Source organism: Pseudophryne corroboree, chromosome 4 (genome assembly GCF_028390025.1).
Source record: "Pseudophryne corroboree isolate aPseCor3 chromosome 4, aPseCor3.hap2, whole genome shotgun sequence".
NCBI lineage: Eukaryota > Metazoa > Chordata > Amphibia > Anura > Myobatrachidae > Pseudophryne > Pseudophryne corroboree.
Window position 1 is genome coordinate 397,682,792 of NC_086447.1, and position 17,091 is coordinate 397,699,882.

At 48.4% G+C, this 17,091-nt stretch overlaps 1 protein-coding gene across 5 annotated transcripts in view; it reads left to right on the forward strand.

Moving 5' to 3' along the window:
* Positions 1 to 594: 594 nt before the first annotated feature.
* ZNF451 (zinc finger protein 451) overlaps positions 595 to 17,091 on the forward strand; it is a 319,768-nt gene continuing 303,271 nt past the window's right edge. The window contains exons 1-2 of one of the 5 annotated variants that reach the window (XM_063916733.1): positions 595 to 843; positions 7,427 to 7,513. In XM_063916733.1, the coding sequence (XP_063772803.1) occupies positions 7,430 to 7,513 (84 nt within the window). In that variant the 5' untranslated portion in view covers positions 595 to 843; positions 7,427 to 7,429. The other 4 variants (XM_063916730.1, XM_063916734.1, XM_063916732.1 and 1 more) reach the window with 4 other exon arrangements.

The window sequence follows — 17,091 nt, forward strand, 5'->3', positions numbered from 1 at the left end:
CGTCACAAACACACTCAGCGTTCGCCCAGACACTCCCCCGTTTCTCTGGCCACTCCTGCGTTTTTTCCGGAAACGGTAGCGTTTTTTCCCACACGCCCATAAAACGGCCTGTTTCCGCCCAGTAACACCCATTTCCTGTCAATCACATTACGATCGCCAGAACGATGAAAATGCCGTGAGTAAAATTCCTAAGTGCATAGCAAATTTACTTGGCGCAGTCGCAGTGCGGACATTGCGCATGCGCATTAAGCGGGAAATCGCTGCGATGCGAAGATTTTTACCGAGCGAACAACTCGGAATGACCCCCCATGTGCACTGCAGGGAAAGCAAATATAACATGTGCAGAGAGAGTTAGATTTGGGTGGGTTATATGGTTTCTATGCAGGGTAAATACTGGCTGCTTTATTTTTACACTGCAATTTAGATTTCAGTTTAAACACAGCCCACCCAAATCTAACTCTCTCTGTGCATGTTATATCTGTCCCCTCCCTGCAGTGCACATGGTTTTTGCCCATTTTCTAACAAATTTGCTGCTGAGATCAGATCTGAATTAGGCCCTCGAAGCTAACTTCAGTACTTCAGCCTCGTCTCTGACAGGACAGCATGCCCCGTGACCGCAGCAGCTTCCATCCACACAGCCTCGGTCACCGGCACACAGACACAGATTAGACTAGAGCGTCATATCCCCGCCCCCTAGCGTTCTGCTCTCAGGGAAAGCGGACTACATTTCCCAGAATCCATGTACCGGGGACGGTCGCTCTCGCAGTGACATCTATAGGCGGCAGCGGCGGGAGACTCCTCTGCTACCCCTCACCAACATCCCGCGGGGAGCGGCCGCTGCAGGTAACGGATTTATGTAGCAGCGGCGGTGATGAGACACATTGGGCGGGTGTGATGGGGCCAGTGCCGCACATGGGGTAGCTGTGTGATCAACCTCCACATTGTGTCCCCTCTCTCTGTATCTACCGCCCAGGACCCCCGGACTTATTGTGTCAGTTTTAAAGTTTGCACACATGTATGTCAGTATGTATATGTGTATAGAGAGAGGAGTACTATGAGAAGAGAAATCTGTCATTTGCACATCTTTTTAGCTTCATAAAATACTTTTAAAAAGGAAATCAGGGGTCTCTAACTTAGCAGGTGCTATCTCTATTTACTAAACCCTGAATGGAGATAAATTTCCAATTCTAAAGCGCAATGGAATTTGCTGCGCTATATAAGAAACTGTTAATAAATAATAAAGTACCAACCAACCAGCTCCTGTCGATTTTTCAAAGCTAGCCTGTAACATGACAGCCTGTAACATGACAGTCAGGAGCTAGTTGGCTGGTACTTTATCTCCATCCAAGGCTTAGTAAATAGACCCTGCTAGGGTCTATTTACTAAGCCTTGGATGGAGATAAAGTACCAGCCAACTAGCTCCTGACTGTCATGTTACAGGCTGACTTTGAAAAATCGACAGGAGCTGGTTGGTTGGTACTTTATTATTTATTAACAGTTTCTTTTATAGCGCAGCAAATTCCGTTGCGCTTTAGAATTGGAAATTTATCTCCATTCAGGGTTTAGTAAATAGACCCCATATCTAACTTGCCTTTAGTTATGGTGGTGTACAGTAGCTGATTTACCGCTCGGCAACATAGGCAGCTGCTTAGGGTCCGGCACCTGTCATGGCAAGCACAGGGCAAGGCTGTGCAGCATGTATGTGGTGTTGCCTCACGGTGAGTCCGCAATGTAATTGCGGAGGCATTGATTTAAGGTCGGCCCCTGCCTGCGCGGCCTGACTGCATTGGCAGGCAGTTTGCTACCATTTTTTTTTTTTAGCGTAGTGGTTGCGTGTGACATCACTCAGCTGCCCCAAAAATGCCACACGCCCCCATATCAGCCGCCATGCCCCGCTGTTGTCAATCATCTTGCGGACGCGTCCTTCCAGAATTCGGCCGTAAAGAGAAGGGTTGCGCACTGCAGCCGGTGTGCGTGCGCAGACCATATGGACACCGCAGCTGCGTCCATCTCTGAATCGCCCCCTTTACTTCTTCAGAGTGGAAAGGGACTGTGTTTTATACAGCAGATGGTTTCCAGTCAATGGATAGACACTATCTAGTTAGACAGTCAAAAGGTCTATGGGTACAAAAGGTCAATTTTTTTTAGTCTTCATTTTTTTTATCTTTATTTACCATCCACGTGGACTACTATTGGGAATAGTAACTTGTGCAGTGGTAGTGGAGCGAGGCACCTTGCCTGAAGTGTGGCAAGCAGACACTTTTACACCAATTTTGGTCACAGGTGATCAAACCTATTACACTCAAAGAATGTGTTTACCTTTTCTGCTGTCGAACTATTGCATGTAAACCATATGGGGTTGACCTATTGATTTGTCTATCTAAAATCTGTAGTTCTTTTATACCACACCCCAGCAGATAGCTAGTCTTCAATTCCTGTGTTGTTCCTCAGCCAAAGCCTTTTTTCCCCGCTACATGAGGCAATAACTGAAAACACACACTTCTTTCATACACCATGAAATATGACACTGGCCTCGTTTAGAGGTGCTGAGTCGGATCCCGCTGACAGGACAACGGTCCTGAGGGTCAGTGTACCACAGGCACTGCACTCTCCCACCCCCCCGCAGCACGCCGCACACCCCCAGTACAGAGTCTGAAGGTCGGCAGAGTGGTGAGTGACAACCGGTGACCCTGCTAGGGGTGGACCCGGTTTCTATGTGTGGCACAAACGCGGGGTGGGCATACAGACTCCCCTGGGGGTGATCCAATAACCCCCCCCCCCCACGTAGACTGACAACGATAGTGAATATAGGTGATTGTACCTTATTTTACACACTTTGGGGACATTTGCCAGTATAAATATCAGTATAGCTCCGGTGCCATTGCAAGGGGCGGAGCTTCCTCAGAGCGTGACCAGTGGCTGCTTGGCACCATTTCCCGCACACACAGCGTTGCTGCAGGACTGCCAGCTCCTCGGAGGGATCCTCCACGGCCAGACTCTGGTACAGGGGTGTAGTTAAGGGGGAGAGCCTACTGTGGGACCTATATATTAGGCTCCTCACGCACTATATACCAAATTGCCTCACTTCAAACTATATAATTGTTAGTTCTCAGGTTGGTGCTGGTCCCTCCTCTCTGAAGGCCCATACACATTAGACGATGTCGCTCTGTGAGCGACATCGTCTAACGTTTCCCCCTCCCGGGCCGGCCAGTCGGCGGCCGCCTGTACGCACTGAGCGATATGACCGCTCATATCGCTCAGTGACGTCACGCCCCCGCCAGCCCTGCATGAAGGTCGTGGACGACAGTCCACATCCTTCATGCATGCCCTACCGACAGCGACGATCGTTGCCGACCCGCGGGGCCGCGCATCGGTCGTCGCTGGCGGCATACACACTTGATGATAAAATGAGCGACGTCGCTCAAGGAGGGGGAAAATGTGCGACGTCGCTCATTTTATCGTTAAGTGTGTATGGACCTTCAGTCTCTCCAAACACAGACTAGGACAGACTTGTTTGTACCTGTTGTTTTCTATATTGTGTGTAAATATAAATGTCCTCTGTCAGCATGGTGAAAAAAGCTGTGTGCACTGTTTGTCACACCAGGTTTTCCCCCTCCCCTTCAGATTCTCTCATGTGTGAGCAATGCAGTCAGCCCTCACAAGGTAGTGGGGCTTCAGGGGTTGATTTGCAGGAGCCTCCTTGGCTCAGCTCTATAAAATCTACAATGGCTGACATGTCTAATGAACTAACTACTGCTAAACAAGAAAGGCAGCAGTTACAACAGTCTATGGCTTCTCTGGCAAAAGATAATGTAGACCGTAGACGTGTTTCCCCTCTGTCAATTCCATTACCCCAAAAAAGTAGGTCACCTGATACCCTATCAGAATCTGAGGAAGAGATACCAGAGGTAGAGGAGGGGAAACAACTGGAATCTAATGCTGAATTAGATGATTCCTCCGCTGCACAAGGAGTAGACTTACTTATCATTGCTATAAGGGATGGGTTGTGTCTCTATGTTACCTTCGTGATCAGGACCTGGAAGTGACCTAACGAGAGGGCAGGATAGAACTTCCGCCCTTACAGCACCTAAATGTTTTCTCCGTTCTCCCTTTGTGTGAGAGGTTTTTTTTTTTTTATGCACCTTGGACCCTCGCGGGCTCGCCACGCTTCGCTCGCCACAGGTTACTATTCCAAATAGTTTGTGACATGGACCCAGGGGGTTATGGGAAAGGTCCTCTCTACGAAGGGAAACTAGACGCTACCATAAGGGATGTCTTAAATATTCCTGGGAATTAGACAGATGTGCAGCAATCCTTTTTCTCATCACAGAAAAAGCTACAGGTCACATTTCCTGACTTTAAAGAACTGGATGATCTTTTTAGAGAGCCATGGGCAACCCCTGATAAAAAATTCCAGGTACCAAAGAAATGGATGGCCACCTTCCCTTTTGCACAAGAGGGACGCAAGGTTTGGGAAACTCCCCCTGCTGTCGATGCATCAGTATCGCGTCTGTCAAAAAAGACAGTACTGCGGGTTCCTGGGGCTATGACCTTAATGGAACCCACAGACAGGAAAACAGAAACTACTTTAAAATCTATTTATGTTGCAGCGGGAGCCTCCCAGAGGCCTGTTATTGCAGGTTGTTGGGTGACACATGTCATTCATACTTGGGCTGGTAGCATCCAAGAGACAAATCCCTGGCGGATATGGTAACGCTAGTACAGCACATACAGGAGTCTGCCTGCTTCCTCTGTGATACCATCAAAGGTATTAGGGTAATAAATGCCCGTGCTGCTACCATGGCGGTTTCCGCATGCAGAGCGTTGTGGTCACGTCAGTGGGTGGCAGACGCGGGGTCTAAAAAGAGTGTGGAAGCCTTATCCTTAACAGGAGATTGGCTGTTCGGGTGAGATTTGGATACCTGGATTTTGAAGGCTACTGCTGGTAAGTCCACGTACCTCCCCTCGGCTGCTTCACTGGCTAGACGTTCCTACACTGGGCCATCTCTGCAGTCCTTTCGGACACCGTGCTAAATGCGGCACTAGGTTCAAGAGGCAAGTCTCGTAAACCTGCCAACTCCGCTTCTCAGGAACAGGGCGTCAGCTCTGTCTCCTCCAAACCCTCAGCATGACAATGTTCCTCCACTCCAGGGAGACCTCTTGGTGAGAGCTCGTCTGAGATTCCTCAGCTCCATCTGTAACGACTCCTGACAGGACGCCTGGGTAAAAGACCTGATCACCCAAGGCTACAAGCTGGAATTCGAAAGTCTTCCACTTCTCAGGTTTTTCAAGTCGGGTTTACCAGCGTCAGAAACCATGCGCCTCATGCTACAGGAGGCCATTCAAAAGTTAGCCCAGACCCAGGTCATTGTTCCTGTGCCACCTCGACAACAAGCCGAGGAATACTACTCCAGCCTTTTTGTGGTACCAAAACTGGACCGATTCCGTTGCTCCCCAAGGTACTAAAGTGAATCCAAAGAGCGGGAGCTCAGGCGATCCTCATCGCCCCAGACAGACCTTGGAGGGCTTGGTACGCGGATCTTCTGGAATTCGCCATAGAAGACCCCTGGCCCCTACGACTAAGGGAAGATCTTCAACAAGGACTGTTCGTATACCCGGACTTACGGCGGCTTCGTTTCACGGCATGGCGGTTGAGCGGAACTTTCTAGTTGAGAAGGGCATTCCGGGAAAAGTTGTTACCATCATGATCCAAGCCAGAAAACCGGTCACTTCGAAGCATTACCAACATATGTGGAAACGATACGACTCCAGGAGTGATGGCCGAAAATATCCTCCTGCGGATTTCAACCTGGAGCGCTTTCTGCGCTTTTTACAGGCTGCTGTGGATATGGGCCTAAGGTTGGGCTCCATAAAGGTTCAGATCTCCGCCTTGTCCATTTTCTTTCAGAAGAAATTGTCTGCTTTACCGGAAGTCCAGACATTCCTTCAGGGTGTCCTACACATCCAACCTCCTTTTGTGCCACCCACGGCACCTTGGGATCTAAACGTGGTTTTGTCCTTTCTACAGTCCTCTTGGTTTGAACCTCTGATGTCGGTGGAGGACAAATATCTTACGTAGAAGACAATTATGCTTTTAGCCTTGGCTTCCACTAGGCGGGTTTCAGAACTTGGCGCTTTGTCCTGTAATAGTCCCTACCCGGTCTTTCATGAGGACAGAGTGTACCTCCAGATTAGACAACAGTTCCTCCCTAAGGTGGTATCTGCTTTCCACTTGAATCAGCCTATCTTGGTTCCAGCGGCTTCAGCCTCTTCCTCCATTTCTGAGTCATTGGATGTGGTGCGAGCCCTGAGAATTTACGTCAAGAGGACTGGTACTGTCCGAAATGGGATTCCCTCTTTGTGCTGTATGATGCTCTCAAAAAGGGTCATCCTGCTTCAAAGCAGTCCATTGCCTGTTGGATTAGGCTTACTGTTAAACAGGCCTACACTTCGGCGGCCTTGCCTATTTCTCGGTCTATCAAGACCCACTCCAACAGATCTGTGGGTTCTTCCTGGTCGGCTGCCCGTGGTATGTCGGCCCTGTAACTATGTCGGGCCGCTATCTAGTCAGGGACAAACACGTTTGTTAAGTTTTACAGGTTTGATACCCTGGCTGCAGAGTATGGCTAGTTTGGACATACGGTTTTGCAGGCGTCTCAGCACTTTCCCACCCATTTTGGGAGCTTTGGGACGTCCCCATCGTACTAAGGTCTCCCCAGTATCCCTTATGGATGATAGAGAAAAGAGGATTTTAATGACCTACCAGTAAATCCTTTTCTTGTAGTCCATAAGGGATACTGGGCACTCGCCTCTGTGCTTCAACTTTCCTGCAAGTTACTGGTTCTTGTGTGAAATTGTTTAAACAGCCGTTGCTGTTCTGTTTTCGCTAGCTGTTGCTAGTTCCTTGTTATGTTGTGTGCTGGTTTGTTAATCTCACCACTCATTGTTTGTCATGTATCCTCCTCCCAAGTATGTCCATCTCCTTCGGGCACAGTTTTCCTGGACTGAGCTGTGAGGGAGGGCATAGAGGGGAGGAGCCAGCACACCCTGTGGAAGAAAATTAAAGTGCACCGCCTCCTTTGGACCCATTCTATACCCCATTGTACTAAGGTCTCCCCAGTATCCCTTATGGACTACGAGAAAAGGATTTACCGGTAGGTAATTTAAAATCCTCTTTTTCCTGCCTCATCATTATTGTGGTAGTTGCTGCAAACAGTCTCCTGAATTATTATGTCAGGGAAGTCTAGAGTTTTGTGGATGGAAAAACTACCCACTGTGGAAACCGTTTTATTATGTAAGACCTGTGATGTTTGTCTTTTCTTCAACTATATTTTGATTGCAAACTTTAAACCTTTTATCCCAAGCCACCTGATTGGCAATTGTCGCAATAATAACATTGATTTGTTTGATATTATTTTATTACTAGGTAATGGATTCTGACGAGTCTTCTGAAGAGATAGAAATGCAGATGAAAGAAGATGACTGTGATGAAAAAGATATTGAATTTATCAGTGTAAGTATCTGAATCAATATATATTTTTTACACACATTTTCCAGATAGCTTCAGTTTTCTTGATCTGTTTTTCAGCCATGAATACCTGTACTGTGAAGTTTAGGCCACGTAGAGCTAAAAATATAACTGTATCAGCAGTGTTCCTGTGCTTGGCAATGTAGTTCATATTATGCATTTGTGTTTTGTGATTGAGACATACTGAAACACAAGATGTGTGTATTTCCTTTTTCCATAATTTTTACAATATGTGAATTCAGTGGTACTGGGATATTCAATTACCCCGACAGCAAGTTGGGTGTAATGTATCGACGCCGGGGGCTATCTAATTAGCCCCGACAAGCCGGCGCGTGCTGTGGCTTATCTGTGATTTTGTTTCACCTGCCTCCGGCAGGCGAAGCACAATCCCAGATAAAAGCCCCGTTTTCACCCGAAAACACACAGGTTTAATTGAATGCACTTGTTACTGGCCGAGCTAATCAAATAGCCCAACCGCAGCACCCGAAGAAACATCAGGTTTTTTTTTTTTTTTACTCTTGATGTCTCTTGGGGCAAATTGAATATCCCCCATAGTCTTATTAATCCTATAAATAAAATAAAATGAAGAACCTGAAGTAAGGTTTCTGGCTCTTCCAAGTAAACGGAGGACTGCGTTTGGTAAAACACGTTTTATTATTCATAGTTGCACTAAAATTTAAAAAATGCACTGAGCATTCGTATTTCTCAGTATTACAAATCCTAGATGGGGTTAATATTGCACTCCACAACTTCACTGGTCAGATGCTAAATAGGACAGTCCATTATTCCCTCCTGTAGGTCGGTGATTGAGCATTCAGCATGCTATCACTTAAGGCCCATATAGACGGCCCGATGCGGGAGAGGTGTGCTGAGCGATTCGCTCAGCACATATCTCTCCCATCGCTCAACACAGCGCGATGTGTGCTGAGTGTGCGGGGGGAGACGGGGGGGGCGCTCATTTCACCCAGCGCGTGAAATGTGCGACCCGCTAGATTGGCCTGCACTGCAGGCCAATCTAGCAGCAGGCTATCGCTGTAGGGGGTACACACGGAGCGATAATGCTCAAATTCTAAGCAATCTAGTCAGATTGCTTAGAATATAGCTCCTCGAGTACCCCCCTTTAGAACCATGTATTGCTGCTGCTGATAATACGGAATGATCAACCCCACTATTGTAGTTTATCCCCTCATGTAAGTGGAGGGTGATCCTTTGGCACACTGCCGTTAAGCTTGTAATTGTGGCTGCTGTTACTGGTAAGTCCAGTAGAATGGTCGACCCCACAAGTACAATATACTGTAGTTGAAATTCACTTCTTTCTTCCACAGTATGGCTCTGTATACAAATATCATACACGTTTCGTCCAGATTCATACTGTCTTTTACAAAAATCAAATCTTAATCTCTACAAAGATTTGTGTCCCAAGTGATTAGATTACTCCCCTCATCAATCACAGCTGTTAATTAGCCCCTTTTGCTTAAATATATCTCTGTCTATATTGCAATAAAAGACCATATAAAAATCTTAAAGCCCTTTTTCTCTGACGTCCTAGTGGATGCTGGGGACTCCGAAAGGACCATGGGGAATAGCGGCTCCGCAGGAGACTGGGCACAAAAGTAAAAGCTTTAAGACTACCTGGTGTGCACTGGCTCCTCCCCCTATGACCCTCCTCCAAGCCTCAGTTAGATTTTTGTGCCCGAACGAGAAGGGTGCAGTCTAGGTGGCTCTCCTGAGCTGCTTGGAAAAAAGTTTAGTTTTAGGTTTTTTATTTTCAGTGAGACCTGCTGGCAACAGGCTCACTGCATCGAGGGACTAAGGGGAGAAGAAGCGAACTCACCTGCGTGCAGAGTGGATTGGGCTTCTTTGGCTACTGGACATTAGCTCCAGAGGGACGATCACAGGCCCAGCCATGGATGGGTCCCAGAGCCGCGCCGCCGTCCCCCTTACAGAGCCAGAAGAGCAGAAGAGGTCCGGAAAAATCGGCGGCAGAAGACGTCCTGTCTTCAATAAGGTAGCGCACAGCACCGCAGCTGTGCGCCATTGCTCTCAGCACACTTCACACTCCGGTCACTGAGGGTGCAGGGCGCTGGGTGGGGGCGCCCTGAGACGCAATGTAAACACCTTAGGGGGCAAAAAATGCATCACATATAGCTCCTGGGCTATATGGATGCATTTAACTCATGCCTGTTTTTCCATAAAAAAGCGGGAGAACGGCCGCCGAGAAGGGGGCGGAGCCTATCTCCTCAGCACACTGGCGCCATTTTTCCTCACAGCTCCGTTGGAGGGAAGCTCCCTGACTCTCCCCTGCAGTCCTGCACTACAGAAACAGGGTAAAACAAGAGAGGGGGGGCACTAAATTGGCAGATAAATCTATACAGCAGCTATATAAGGGAAAAACACTTATATAAGGTTATCCCTGTATATATATATATATATAGCGCTCTGGTGTGTGCTGGCAAACTCTCCCTCTGTCTCCCCAAAGGGCTAGTGGGGTCCTGTCCTCTATCAGAGCATTCCCTGTGTGTGTGCTGTGTGTCGGTACGTTGTGTCGACATGTATGAGGAGGAAAATGGTATGGAGGCGGAGCAATTGCCTGTATTAGTGATGTCACCCCCTAGGGAGTCGACACCTGACTGGATGGTCTTATGGAAGGAATTACGTGATAGTGTCAGCACTTTACAAAAGACTGTTGACGACATGAGACAGCCGGCAAATCAGTTAATACCTGTACAGGCGTCTCAAACACCGTCAGGGGCTCTAAAGCGCCCGTTACCTCAGGTGGTCGACACAGACCCAGACACGGACACTGACTCCAATGTCGACGGTGAGGAAACAAACTTATTTTCCAGTAGGGCCACACGTTACATGATCACGGCAATGAAGGAGGTTTTGAACATTTCTGATACTACAAGTACCACAAAAAAGGGTATTATGTGGGGTGTGAAAAAACTACCCGTAGTTTTTCCTGAATCAGATGAATTAAATGAGGTGTGTGATGAAGCGTGGGTTTCCCCCGATAAAAAACTGCTAATTTCTAAAAAATTATTGGCATTATACCCTTTCCCGCCAGAGGTTAGGGCGCGTTGGGAAACACCCCCTAGGGTGGATAAGGCGCTCACACGCTTATCTAAACAAGTGGCGTTACCGTCTCCTGATACGGCCGCCCTTAAGGAACCAGCTGATAGGAAGCTGGAAAATATCCTAAAAAGTATATACACACATACTGGTATTATACTGCGACCAGCAATCGCCTCAGCCTGGATGTGCAGTGCTGGGGTGGCTTGGTCGGATTCCCTGACTGAAAATATTGATACCCTGGACAGGGACAATATATTATTGACTATAGAGCATTTAAAGGATGCATTTCTATATATGAGAGATGCACAGAGGGATATTTGCACTCTGGCATCAAGAGTAAGTGCGCTGTCCATTTCTGCCAGAAGAGGGTTATGGACGCGACAGTGGTCAGGTGATGCGGATTCCAAACGGCATATGGAAGTATTGCCGTATAAAGGGGAGGAGTTATTTGGGGTCGGTCTATCGGACCTGGTGGCCACGGCAACGGCTGGGAAATCCACCTTTTTACCCCAGGTCACCTCTCAGCAGAAAAAGACACCGTCTTTTCAGGCTCAGTCCTTTCGTCCCCATAAGGGCAAGCGGGCAAAAGGCCACTCGTATCTGCCCCGGGGCAGAGGAAGGGGAAAAAGACTGCAGCAGACAGCCTCTTCCCAGGAACAGAAGCCCTCCCCCGCTTCTGCCAAGTCCTCAGCATGACGCTGGGGCCTTACAAGCGGACTCAGGCACGGTGGGGGCCCGTCTCAAGAATTTCAGCGCGCAGTGGGCTCACTCGCAAGTGGACCCCTGGATCCTGCAGGTAGTATCTCAGGGGTACAAATTGGAATTCGAGACGTCTCCCCCTCGCCGGTTCCTGAAGTCTGCTTTACCAACGTCTCCCCCCGACAGGGAGGCGGTATTGGAAGCCATTCACAAGCTGTATTCCCAGCAGGTGATAATCAAGGTACCCCTCCTACAACAGGGAAAGGGGTATTATTCCACGCTGTTTGTGGTACCGAAGCCGGACGGCTCGGTGAGACCTATTTTAAATCTGAAATCCTTGAACACTTACATACAAAGGTTCAAATTCAAGATGGAATCACTCAGAGCAGTGATAGCGAACCTGGAAGAAGGGGACTACATGGTGTCTCTGGACATCAAGGATGCTTACCTCCATGTCCCAATTTGCCCTTCTCACCAAGGGTACCTCAGGTTTGTGGTACAGAACTGTCACTATCAGTTTCAGACGCTGCCGTTTGGATTGTCCACGGCACCCCGGGTCTTTACCAAGGTAATTATCCCTTACTTGGACGATCTCCTGATAAGGGCAAGGTCCAGAGAACAGTTAGAGGTCGGAGTAGCACTATCTCAAGTAGTACTACGACAGCACGGATGGATTCTAAATATTCCAAAATCGCAGCTGATTCCGACGACACGTCTGCTGTTCCTAGGGATGATTCTGGACACAGTACAGAAAAAGGTGTTTCTCCCGGAGGAGAAAGCCAGGGAGTTATCCGACCTAGTCAGGAACCTCCTAAAACCAGGCCAAGTGTCAGTGCATCAATGCACAAGGGTCCTGGGAAAAATGGTGGCTTCTTACGAAGCGATTCCATTCGGCAGATTCCACGCAAGAACTTTTCAGTGGGATCTGCTGGACAAATGGTCCGGATCGCATCTTCAAATGCATCAGCGGATAACCCTGTCTCCAAGGACAAGGGTGTCTCTCCTGTGGTGGTTGCAGAGTGCTCATCTTCTAGAGGGCCGCAGATTCGGCATTCAGGACTGGGTCCTGGTGACCACGGATGCCAGCCTGAGAGGCTGGGGAGCAGTCACACAGGGAAAAAATTTCCAGGGCTTGTGGTCAAGCATGGAAACGTCACTTCACATAAATATCCTGGAACTAAGGGCCATTTACAATGCCCTAAGTCAGGCAAGGCCTCTGCTTCAGGGTCAGCCGGTGCTGATCCAGTCGGACAACATCACGGCAGTCGCCCACGTAAACAGACAGGGCGGCACAAGAAGCAGGAGGGCAATGACGGAAGTTGCAAGGATTCTTCGCTGGGCGGAAAATCATGTGATAGCACTGTCAGCAATGTTCATTCCGGGAGTGGACAACTGGGAAGCAGACTTCCTCAGCAGACACGATCTCCACCCGGGGGAGTGGGGACTTCACCCAGAAGTCTTCCACATGATTGTGAACCGTTGGGAAAAACCAAAGGTGGACATGATGGCGTCCCGCCTCAACAAAAAACTGGACAGATATTGCGCCAGGTCAAGGGACCCTCAGGCAATAGCTGTGGACGCTCTGGTGACACCGTGGGTGTACCAGTCAGTGTATGTGTTCCCTCCTCTGCCTCTCATACCCAAGGTACTGAGAATCATAAGAAGGAGAGGAGTAAGGACTATACTCGTGGCTCCGGATTGGCCAAGAAGGACTTGGTACCCGGAACTTCAAGAGATGCTCACGGAAGACCCGTGGCCTCTACCTCTAAGAAAGGACCTGCTCCAGCAGGGACCATGTCTGTTCCAAGACTTACCGCGGCTGCGTTTGACGGCATGGCGGTTGAACGCCGGATCCTGAAGGAAAAAGGCATTCCGTATGAAGTCATCCCTACCCTGATCAAAGCCAGGAAGGATGTAACTGTGCAACATTATCACCGTATTTGGCGTAAATATGTTGCGTGGTGTGAGGCCAGGAAGGCCCCTACAGAGGAATTTCAACTGGGTCGTTTCCTGCATTTCCTGCAAACAGGACTGTCTATGGGCCTAAAATTGGGGTCCATTAAGGTTCAAATTTCGGCCCTGTCAATATTCTTCCAAAAAGAACTAGCTTCAGTTCCTGAAGTCCAGACGTTTGTCAAGGGGGTACTGCATATACAGCCTCCTTTTGTGCCTCCAGTGGCACCTTGGGATCTCAATGTAGTTTTGGGGTTCCTAAAATCACATTGGTTTGAACCACTCACCACTGTGGACTTAAAATATCTCACATGGAAAGTGGTAATGCTGTTAGCCCTGGCCTCAGCCAGGCGTGTCTCAGAATTGGCGGCTTTATCCTATAAAAGCCCTTACCTAATTTTTCATACGGACAGGGCAGAATTGAGGACTCGTCCTCAATTTCTCCCTAAGGTGGTTTCAGCTTTTCACTTAAACCAGCCTATTGTGGTGCCTGCGGCTACTAGGGACTTGGAGGATTCCAAGTTGCTGGACGTAGTCAGGGCCCTGAAAATATATGTTTCCAGGACGGCTGGAGTCAGAAAATCTGACTCGCTGTTTATCCTGTATGCACCCAACAAGCTGGGTGCTCCTGCTTCTAAGCAGACTATTGCTCGTTGGATTTGTAGTACAATTCAGCTTGCACATTCTGTGGCAGGCCTGCCACAGCCAAAATCTGTAAAAGCCCATTCCACACGGAAAGTGGGCTCATCTTGGGCGGCTGCCCGAGGGGTCTCGGCTTTACAACTTTGCCGAGCAGCTACTTGGTCAGGGGCAAACACGTTTGCTAAATTCTACAAATTTGATACCCTGGCTGAGGAGGACCTGGAGTTCTCTCATTCGGTGCTGCAGAGTCATCCGCACTCTCCCGCCCGTTTGGGAGCTTTGGTATAATCCCCATGGTCCTTTCGGAGTCCCCAGCATCCACTAGGACGTCAGAGAAAATAAGAATTTACTTACCGATAATTCTATTTCTCATAGTCCGTAGTGGATGCTGGGCGCCCATCCCAAGTGCGGATTGTCTGCAATACTTGTACATAGTTATTGTTACAAAAAATCGGGTTATTATTGTTGAGCCATCTTTTCAGAGGCTCCTCTGTTATCATGCTGTTAACTGGGTTCAGATCACAAGTTGTACGGTGTGATTGGTGTGGCTGGTATGAGTCTTACCCGGGATTCAAAATCCTTCCTTATTGTGTACGCTCGTCCGGGCACAGTATCCTAACTGAGGCTTGGAGGAGGGTCATAGGGGGAGGAGCCAGTGCACACCAGGTAGTCTTAAAGCTTTTACTTTTGTGCCCAGTCTCCTGCGGAGCCGCTATTCCCCATGGTCCTTTCGGAGTCCCCAGCATCCACTACGGACTATGAGAAATAGAATTATCGGTAAGTAAATTCTTATTATCGTCAACTATGGATATTACTCCCCCCCCCCCCCCCCGAAATTTCTGTCTGTTCGTTCCGGCATCACGCAAAAACTACTGGATGAATTTGTATCGCGTTTTCACTATAGTATAGGTTAGTGACCTAGAAAGAAACTGAGGTTTGTATGATCTTGATGTGGGAGAGGTGCAATAATGAAAAAACCAGATGTTTGACGTTCGGCGTGTGCAGTATGCAGGCTCCTCAAGAAAATGACTATACTATATAATAAAATACTATATAATAAAATAACTCTGCTCCTCACCTCATTGGGGGGAACTCAAGTGTTCTGAGATCCGGTGGCCAACAGAGCAATGGTGCCCACAGAGCAATTCAAGTATTGCTCCTTTCGTGCACGCACAACTGCTGGCGGTGTCATTACTGTTATGTTGTTTAATCCTTTTTGATGGGCTGGTAACTATATGTATGGGGATGTAGTTATGTTACTGGCGGTCAGGAGACCAACGGTCACATAACCTCCCCCCTACATCACGCCCCCACACAATCCCGACGATCGACATGCTGACCAATAGGGACTATTGCCACTCGTGGGTGTCCACGACACCCATAGATTAGGAATAGAACCCTACGTCGCCACCCTCTGCTGGGATTCCGCTGACTGGCGGTCACGCATACCACACCCTGTACGTACCAGGTCGGTTTTGCCTTGTAAACAATTGCCACTTTTAAAATACAGGCAGATTCTCAGGAACTCCTGAAAAGACTGCACCTCGCAGGTATAACATATTTCCCTAAATCATTACCAGGTAATTGGGAGGAGGAATACACCAACTACACAAGATTAATCTATTAAGCCAGTTTGGTTAAATTGGACTCTGCAAGGATTAATGTGTCTCCCTCGTGCTTCTTTGTTTTAGTGGAGACTAACTTTAGGTCTGTTTAAACTGCAGTAGAGCAAAAGTCCCTAAATAATGCTCATTTAATAATTTTTTAGTAGTTACAAATCTATACAGTCTGTTGTATACTTAGGGGGGTATTCAATTAGTGCAAAATTACACTTTTTGCTATGTTTATTTTCTCTGACGTCCTAGTGGATGCTGGGGACTCCGTAAGGACCATGGGGAACAGACGGCTCCGCAGGAGACTGGGCACATCTAAGAAAGATTTAGGACTATTTGGTGTGCACTGACTCCTCCCCCTATGACCCTCCTCCAAGCCTCAGTTAGATTTCTGTGCCCGGCTGAGCTGGATGCACACTAGGGGCTCTCCTGAGCTCCTAGAAGAAAGTATAGTTTAGGTTTTTTTATTTTCAGTGAGACCTGCTGGCAACAGGCTCACTGCAACGAGGGACTAAGGGGAGAAGAAGCGAACCTACCTAAGTGGTGGTAGCTTGGGCTTCTTAGGCTACTGGACACCATTAGCTCCAGAGGGATCGAACACAGGACCCGACCTCGTCGTCCGTTCCCGGAGCCGCGCCGCCGTCCCCCTTAAAGAGCCAGAAACAAGAAGGTGGTCCGGAAAATCGGCGGCTGAAGACTTCTGTCTTCTCCAAGGTAGCGCACAGCACTGCAGCTGTGCGCCATTGCTCCTCATGCACACCACACACTGCGGTCACTGATGGGTGCAGGGCGCTGGGGGTAGCGCCCTGAGCAGCAATAATAACACCTTGGCTGGCAAAACTAACACCATATATAGCCCCAGAGGCTATATAGGTGTATATTAACCCCTGCCAGAAACGATAAAATAGCGGGAGAAAGCCCGCCGAAAAAGGGGCGGAGCCAACTCCCTCAGCACACTGGCGCCATAATCCCTCACAGCTTCGCTGGAAGAAAGCTCCCTGGCTCTCCCCTGCAGTCCTGCACTACAGAAAGGGTAAAAAAGAGAGGGGGGGCACAATTTAGGCGCAGTATATGTGTGTGTGTGTGTGTGTATATATATATATATATATCTATCTCCAAGCAAAGGTAGCACTCACATCTTCATGATATGCAAACACTGGGGTGTCCACTCAAATACCAAAGTATCCAAATTATATAGAAAACTCAGAGGGGGCACTCTCCAGACTTTTGTGAATATATCAAATTCATTTTATTGATACGTTACATATTTCAAGGTAGTAGCAAGATTTTCCTCAAGCGCTTTCGGCCCTCCATGGGCCTTCCTCAGGAGGCTCTGCACATCAGATAACAACTTCCAATACGGAGGAACAACACTCCAGGCATCCAGCAGACTGCTTCAAAACCAGCCGGTACTGATCCAGTCAGACAACATCACGGCGGTCGCCCATGTAAACAGACAGGGCGGCACGAGAAGCAGGATGGCGATGGCAGAAGCCACAAGGATTCTCAGATGGGCAGAGAATCATGTGTTAGCACTGACGGCAGTGTTCATTCCGGGAGTGGACAACTGGGAAGCAGACT